The following is an 8,159-nucleotide window of genomic DNA, read 5'->3' as shown; positions in this document are numbered from 1 at the left end:
TTCAGGGCTTTTCTCAGCAAAGGAAAACAAGGAACTTTGGAGTTATCTACAAATGAAGTGTTAAATTACTAATCACTAATTTAACAGAAGAAGAGGACAGTATACCACTGTCTGTCTTTGCTTCCTCTAGGCAGCCCCCAGTGCTGCTGTGACTGTGCCTCAGGCCTCCAAGCCAGATGCTTACCTGCTCCAGACTGGCAGAACTGTGTTCATTTCACCCAAGCTAGGGCAGTGAAGGGTAAATGAAAGTGAGGCTGGTATGGTTTCCTGAGATCTTTCTTTTTTCTTACTGCACGCATCCCTTCTCAACCTTGGAATTAATTATCTTTTCTATTACTGTCCAAAGGCATTGGAAAGTCAAACATTCCAAAATCTGACTGATCTATTGGTTAGAAAACATGAAATGAAAGGCATTTAAGCTAGCAAAATATCACTGGAATTAAAGGGAGACTGAAAATGCCTATTGTGTCACTTGAGTTTGCTGCCAAAATAAAATCTCTATTTGGTAAGCGTCCGCCCAGATGGTACCTAACTTTTAGTAAGTATTGCCACTTCTCTAAATAGAGTGAGTAATTGATACTACATCTCATTTAAGTTCTTTCAGACACCTTAAATATAATTGCGGGGCCTGGGAGCATTTCTCCTGCTTTGCTCACTGCTCGAAGACACATGGCCACGCATGGAACCAATTGCGATTTGGCGTTACCACAAACCAGTGTCCCGGTAGCAAAACACCGCGATGGAATCAGAACCGGCGGACGGGCGCGGCGCTCCGGCAGCGCTCAGAAGGACGTGCGCTGCTGCTCAGGCAGCACGGCCGAGCGGGAGCTTTTAGGAGCGCGTCCGCGGCCTCCTCGGCACCAACGGCGAACCGAAGCGGCGCCGCACCGACGCGGGCCGCGCTGCCGGAGGAGGGCGGCGTTTGGCCGAGGCGCCCCGCCCGGCCCGGGAAGTGAAAGCGAAATGCGCAGCGGGCGGGGCGGGGTCTGCGCGGTGTGACCGCCGTCCTGAGCGCCGCGCCGATGTCCCACGGGCCGAGAAGGGGACGGGAGGAGGAGGAAGAGGGAGCGGCGAGGGGCAGCCGGGCGCGGCACGGGAGCTCCCACGAGTCCGCGGGCGGCGGCGGCAGGAGCCAGGGCCGGCACGAGAGGAAGAGGAAGAAGCAGGAGGCGCAGCAGCTGCAGAAGCTCCAGCACCTGGAGTCCTTGTAAGGAGCGGAGGCCGTGCTGCGAGCCCACCCGGCGGGGAGCGGGGCTCGTCCTTCGGGCACGGCGAGCGTTCTGCCGCTGGATAGGCGCGGGCCTGGCGGGGCCCAGCCCTCGGCGGGCGGCGGACTCCGACTCCGGCACCCCGCCCTCCTGCGGGGCTCGGGCAGCCAAACCCCGGCGCTTCGCCTCGGCCTCGTGGGTCCTGAAAGCGGTGAAAGCCCTTCAACTCTTAACCTTTCCAGCGCTCTGCTCCGGGGGCTTTGGTTGTCGCCAGCCGTGGTTCAGATCGGGGCCCCGGGGCTGAAAACAGGGCCGAAATACGCGGGTCGCTCGTCTGTATGCGTCCAGCTGGGAGGTCTGCAGAGCCCGCTTGTACACGTAGGCAGGTCTGTTCTATTTGAGGAGCTGACAGGAGGCCTGATGGCGGCTGCAGCGCCGAGCTCCTCGCAGGAGCATTCACAGGAGATGAGTGCTGCAAAATGGCAAACGCGCGGCAGTTTGAGAGCACGGGGTCTCAGCATGCTTGCATCCAGCTCTGCTGCTTGGTTACTGATGAAGTAAAATTGAAGGGAAAACGGGAGGTGAAAATTGTAACTCCATCCCATCGGGGTACCGTATTTTGCCAATGATTTGATTGTGCTAAGCTACAGAGTAACAACATTTCTATTGCTTTTCAGCTATGAGAAACCTCCCCCAGGGCTAATTAAGGTTGGTACCTGTACTGCCGTGCATCTTTAGCTTTACAGGTGATTTTCAGAGAGTGCCTTTCAGCCCTCGTATCCTAGCTAAAGGGCCTAGGATACCTATATATAAATCACAGAGATAAGTGCTTCCAGAGGGCAATTTAGAGCTCCTTGTTTGCAAGCGAACCTCTTTGACTCCCTAAATCTCAAGCAAGATGCTCAGAGTCAAATAGGATGGTACTGGTTCCTTCACAAAATCTTAGGACAGAAAACTAATGTAGTACTTGGTATGGGTGCAGGGAAATCGTGTGTGGTGAAGCGTATTTTCAGTTTGTATGGCTTCTTTTCAGGATTCTTCTCCATTGCTTATGTTCAAAATACTTGTGTAAAAACACTTTCGTAGTGATTACTGTTGTTGTCAAATGTATATAATGAAATCATAATCTGGTGCTTTTAACCCCCCAATATACTTCTTCATGTTGTTAAGGCTATTTCTAGTTCTCATGTTTTGTTGCGACAAAGAAGTCTCAGCTTCTGCTGATTTTTTCAATTCTATCATTTATTGAAAAAAAATTGCTAGAATAAATGTCCCGAAAATCTGAACTAGGAAAGGGCCAGGGAAAAGACCCTTCTTGTGTTGCAAGAAAAATAAATGTTAGAGAAAATAGTTTTCATATTAAATGAAGGCCTGTACACTTGGAATATTGATTCTTACAAAGGTGGGCTGTTCCTGTTGTTGCTTCTGTTTGTTTGTTAAGGTGATATTATTGTGTTTATCTTTCTCCATAGGAAGAGGAAACAAAACCAGAAGACTGCATACCTGATGTACCAGGCAATGAAAGTGCACGAGAATTTCTGGCACATGCCCCAACAAAAGGGCTTTGGATGCCTTTGGGAAAAGAAGTCAAAGTTATGCAGTGTAAGGCTGAAAATGTTCCAGGTGTCACTGGATCTTCATGTAGCTGTCTTCTTACACTGAGGGAGGGCAGGATGTGTGGCGGACGGATGACAGGATCCAAATAGTTTGGCATCATGTTGATATAAGACAATCAACAGATTAATGTAATAGCCTTCTATTTTATGGAAGCTACATTTATCAATGTAACACTTCTCTTCCTCTCCCTTTTTTTTTTTTCTTAATTTTTTTTTTCCAAAACTGAAAATATTTTCCATAAGTCTGCTTCTCTGTGTTTTGTTTTGTTTAAATGCTGGTCTGGCTCACAGATGCAATTCACTGTTGGTTTTTTTTTTTTCTTTCCCAAGGTTGGAGGTGTAAACGCTATGGACACAGAACAGGGGATAAAGAATGCCCATTCTTTATTAAAGGCAATCAGAAACTGGAACAATTTAGAGTAGTGAGTACAAATGCTGCATTATTATTGCTTTTTTTTTTTTGACATTGGTGATGAATAATATTGCAGGTGAAGAGAAGCCAGATAGATGATGATCTGTTAAGGACTTTTCTTCTGTCTCTAGTTTAATACAGAGGCCAAAAGTCTCCTAATAAAGAAGAAGCTACAGATGTGGCTGGATGTTTGGCTGCTTTAAAGAAAAATCTATTCTGCAAGAGGAAAATAATTAACATTTAAATTGGAAATCTTCAAGAACCTCTTTCAACTGTCATATTCAGTCAGTATTTACAGCATAAATTTTTGTAATAAAACACAACAAATATGTTTAGTAAAGCCTGAGCTGCCAGTTACAGCTATTTCAAGCCTTCTGCTGTCACTGACCAACCACATCATGAAGCCTATTGTCTAGGTGTGTGATCCATCCATTGTGTGCTATTCTGATCTTCTGCTATGTGAGACTGCATCTTTGTTTTTCAGATTCTTTCAGCGTGGCTTCTTTTGCTTTGCACTGTTAAAATGTATTTTAAGTTAGCATCGCTTTGTGTCTTGTGTTTTTCTATCTGTGAAAAATGGAATCCGGGCTCCTTCTGTCCAATAAGAATGGTGCTGCAAGCAGTTATTTGACTCACATTTGTGACCAGATTGCCTCTATTCTTCATATTTTTTTACAGGCTTCTTCTCTGTTGCATCAAATTCTTGTGTTATGTCAAGGGCCATTATAGTCCATTCCCACCATCTTTCATTTGCTACTGAAATTTGAATTCCCACCTTGATCAGCATCTGATACCATTTCTCTGTCTCTCTGTTTGCTGAATCTTCCAACAGAAATGGTAGCCTAAATTCTTCTTGCTTGGCATGAACTGGCCTTAAATATCTGCAAGTTTATTTGCTATCTTCCATCACAACTATCTTTTACTGCAATGCCTATTCAATTTAAACAGAACCTGGTTAAGAAGCAATAGTAATAGTACATAAGGACAGCTCCAATTTCCAGTACTTAGCAACTGTACTGCCATGTGTTTGTATCCAGTGTTTTAAAATGTGCTGTCAGGGAACTGTATGTACTATTTTGAACTTCAGTGTTCCTTCTGTGTCTAGCTAACTATTCCTACAGTATATGTTGGGGACCTCTTAGTCAACTGTGACTGGAGAGGAAAAGCAGCAGTATACCTAAGGAGAGCCTCCTTCATCAGTGATGTAACTAAGAAAGTAAAAATCAGCCCACATTAATGAGGCTCCTGTTTTTCATTTTAAAGGCACATGAAGATCCAATGTATGACATAATAAGGGAAACGAAACGTCATGAAAAAGAAATGAGGTAAGTGTGCCTCTGCAGTAAAATGCATTTTCAGTTTGATTGGATAACATGATTCTGATTTGGGGTTTGTGGTTGAAATGCTGATATATTACCCTCACCAACCAAACATTTTTAATGACAGTTTCTTTCTATTATCAGAGATTAATGCATTTCTGCTTTCTCAGTGATCATTCTGTATACTTCCTGCCTCTCTAATACCTTCTACATTTGTTCCCAGAACAAAGTTCAAAGAGGAATCCTTCATTTATACCATAATGTTTGGGTACTTGGATCTTATTCTCTTTTAGGTCTAATAAAGACATTTTTCATTGGCTTCACTAGTTGTTTTTATGTCAAAAATCTTTCAGTAGACAGGAAGGGATGGTTTTAGAAGGTTAGCTCTAGGCATCAAATTCTGTTCCTCATGTGAGGTCATTGTTCAGTGTGTACAGCAGGTATCCCTCCACATTTGTCAGGAATTTGTGAAAGCTCAAAGGAAGAGTACTTGTCAAAGATACCTCTGCATCTAAAGTAGAATCTGCCCAGGCAGCTTCATTGACATCATCTCTTCATCAACAGGACACTTATTTTCTTGATATTATAATGCCAGTGTGCACCTTTGTGTGCATAAAGTTAGAACTTCTTACAGTGGTCTGGTGATTGCTTTTGTCTCTTTATTCTGTGCTTAATTAAATTACATTGGCTGCTCTGAAAGTAATGCCTTCTGTTTTATTATGTTGGCCCACAACATCAGAGGTGGATGTTGGTGGTATGGCAGTAGAGACTGACCCTTCCAACCAATATTCCATTACACTTTGCTGTGAAACTGATGGCAGCAGAGAAGCAGTTTGACAAAATGTGTCTGACATAGAAGTGCATCTGAAGCAAAGGGGTGGAATTGAATTTCTCTGTGCAGAAAAATTGACACCCACTGACGTTCATCAATGCTTGCTGAATGGTTACGGAGATCAAACAGTGGATGTCAGCACAGCGAGGTTAGAAGGTGGTACGTTTCAGCAGTGGTGACAGTGACATGAAAGACAAGGCGCGTTCTGGACAGCCATACACAGCTGTCACATCACGAAATGAAGAGCATCTCGATCAGCTCGTCCACATGAATTGGCATGTTACAACAGAGCTGAACGTTGCCTTCAGTGCACTGGAAATGATGGTGGAAACTTTGGAATGTTGCAGAGTTTACATCAGGTGAGTCCCATGAATGCTCACACAGGAATGGAAAGAACGCTATGAAAGCTTGTCAGGATCTATTGAACCAATACAAGACTGAAGGTGCCAGTTTCTTGGATTGCATCGTTACTGGTACTGAGACGTGGTGTGTACACCGCTACAAGCTGCAGTCAAAATGATAGTGCATGGAGTGGGGACATGTGAACTCCCATCGAAGAAAAAGTCCAAGATGCAGCCAGCAGCAGGTAAAGTAACATGCACTGTCTTTTGGAATAGGAAAGGTATAGGTAATGCTTCTGGATTTTCTGGGACATGGACCAACCATCAACTCTGATGCTGTACTGTAACGATGACTGAGCTGAAGACTGGAGCTTCTATAGTCAGGCCAGAGAAGAAGACAAGCCTTATCTTGCAACATGATGACACCATGCCACATTCCAATTTGAAGACCATGGAGCACACTGCCAGTCTTAGATAGTCTGTCCTACCATGCTCACCATATAGTGTGGATTTGGCACCTTCAGATTTCTGTCTGTTTGGGCTAATGAAAGGTGGACCATGTGGGTAAAATGTCCACAGCTGCTCTGATAGCATCATTGCTAGGAGTCCATGGGTGCAGATTTAAATGAGTGTGTCATGCAGGCCCTCATTCACTGCTAGCAAAAATGCATGGCTAACGGTGGTAACTATGTTGAAAGATAGTGTTTTGTAGCTTTGTAGAATTTGCTCTGTCAAATAGTTTTATTGTGCTTCTTTTAACTTATTGTAGTTAGTTTCTGTGGGAATAAATAGGAGGCATTACTTTCAGAGTGACTTATTTATGCATTGTCAAATACGCTAGTTTGTGATATCCCAGTGGATGGAAAGATGTTGAATTCAACGTGTGTATCTCAGAAGAGGTTGTCATCAGTCTGAAAATTGATGGAAGTTGTAATTCAGCAAAAGAGGGAGCATTCCCCTGCTCTTTGCATGCAGCTTCCATTTCTCAAGCTAAGGAGGAAAGAGATGAAAGCTAGAATAAATTGTTTCAAGGAGAGTCTATAAAGGATTCTCATTCATATTTTTTAAACACAGGATACAGCAGCTGAAGCAGCTCCTTGAGGATTCCACCTCAGATGACGACAGCAGTGATGACAGTGATGACGATGATGATGAAGATAGCAGCAGCTCCACTTCCTCAGATAAACACAAGAAAAAAAAGAGAAAGAAGGAAAAGAAAAAAAAAGAAAAGAAGAAGAAGAAGAAGAGAAAGCATAAATAATCTAAATCTAATGAGAATGACTGATAGCAGTCACCTACTGTATGCTCATTGACCTCCCCCATTCCCTGCCCCCACTTTTGAACTGCCTAGAAAGACCCAAAGAATTAGGAAGAAACTAGCAAAAGGGGCTTTTTAAAACTTCAGCTGGATACATGTAGCATCCTTCACTGGCTCTTTTTTCTACCCCTCTGCAGTGCTGCAGCCAGAAAAAGTAGAGCTGTGCTGAATGAAACACAATCATACATATCTTTTAACCATGAAACTTGTGCAAAGCATCATCCAACTTGGGCAAATTGCTATGTGGCTGCCAGCAGAAAGCCATCACTACTGTGGTGGAAGAACTCAGCAGACTGTCTGCTGAAGCATGTTTTCACCACACAGTCATTTAATTTTATACAAAGCCTCATTGCAAGGGGGCTGCAGTTTGCACTGGCAGTTCACTTACAGTGAGGACCTGTATTTTTTTTCTGCATACTGCCTGTGTTTTGAAGTCCACTGTACTTAACTTGCAGCTGGGGAAATAATGAACACTGCTGAAGGGGGGGGGAATGTAAATCAAGGGAATTGGAGACAGAACCAGAGTGAGTTTTTTGTTAGCAAAAACTCAATGTGATTGCAGTAGACACAGTTCTATAATATCTAGAACGTTCCCTAACCTGTAAGACTGTGAGCCAGCTGTGATAATGCTAGATGCCAATTTCACTGGTAGGGGTTGTTTTTGATTATTTAAAAAAGGGAGTGGTGGTTCATGTTGGAAATGAGAAAAATGCATTTCTACATATACTTCAGTATCAGTTGTTTTGATACATTTGATTTTTTTTTTCCTTTTAAAAAGGCTTGAGGAAGTGAATTCCAACTTATGTTGTATGTTTACTAGAACTATTTCATGTAGTAATAGTATATGAATCATCCCACAAGAATATAAACATCTAAAGAAGTTTCCAAACGTGCTTGTAAGCTACAGAACAGTAGCAAAGAACGCGTAAGCAGGAACGATGTTATACACTGACTACAAGTTCTTTCTTTTAAATAATGTTCCAAGATAAACTTGACTGGAACAGCTGAGATTGTGATAAGTTGTTAGAGTAAATTCTCTCTTTTTGAAAGAGATAGATGTACAGCAGTACAAAGCCGTGATTTGAAGGCCTAAATATTCATGGGTGCTCTGCA

General features: G+C 43.3%; 1 protein-coding gene across 1 annotated transcript; it reads left to right on the top strand.

Moving 5' to 3' along the window:
- Positions 1–1,022: 1,022 nt before the first annotated feature.
- On the top strand, positions 1,023–7,069 carry RP9 (RP9 pre-mRNA splicing factor; the record flags this gene model as incomplete). The annotated part of the gene is made up of 6 exons (XM_079538728.1): positions 1,023–1,207; positions 1,886–1,916; positions 2,681–2,810; positions 3,155–3,246; positions 4,500–4,561; positions 6,803–7,069. The coding sequence occupies 6 exons, from the start codon at positions 1,023–1,025 to the stop codon at positions 6,987–6,989; spliced, it is 687 nt and encodes a 228-aa protein (XP_079394854.1). The 3' UTR covers positions 6,990–7,069.
- Positions 7,070–8,159: the final 1,090 nt, after the last annotated feature.

The sequence above is a fragment of the Tetrao urogallus genome (genome assembly GCF_951394365.1).
Source record: "Tetrao urogallus genome assembly, chromosome: 7".
Taxonomy (NCBI): Eukaryota; Metazoa; Chordata; class Aves; order Galliformes; family Phasianidae; genus Tetrao; species Tetrao urogallus.
Note: the sequence above shows the minus strand (reverse complement) of the source record. Positions and strands in the feature narration are given on the sequence as shown.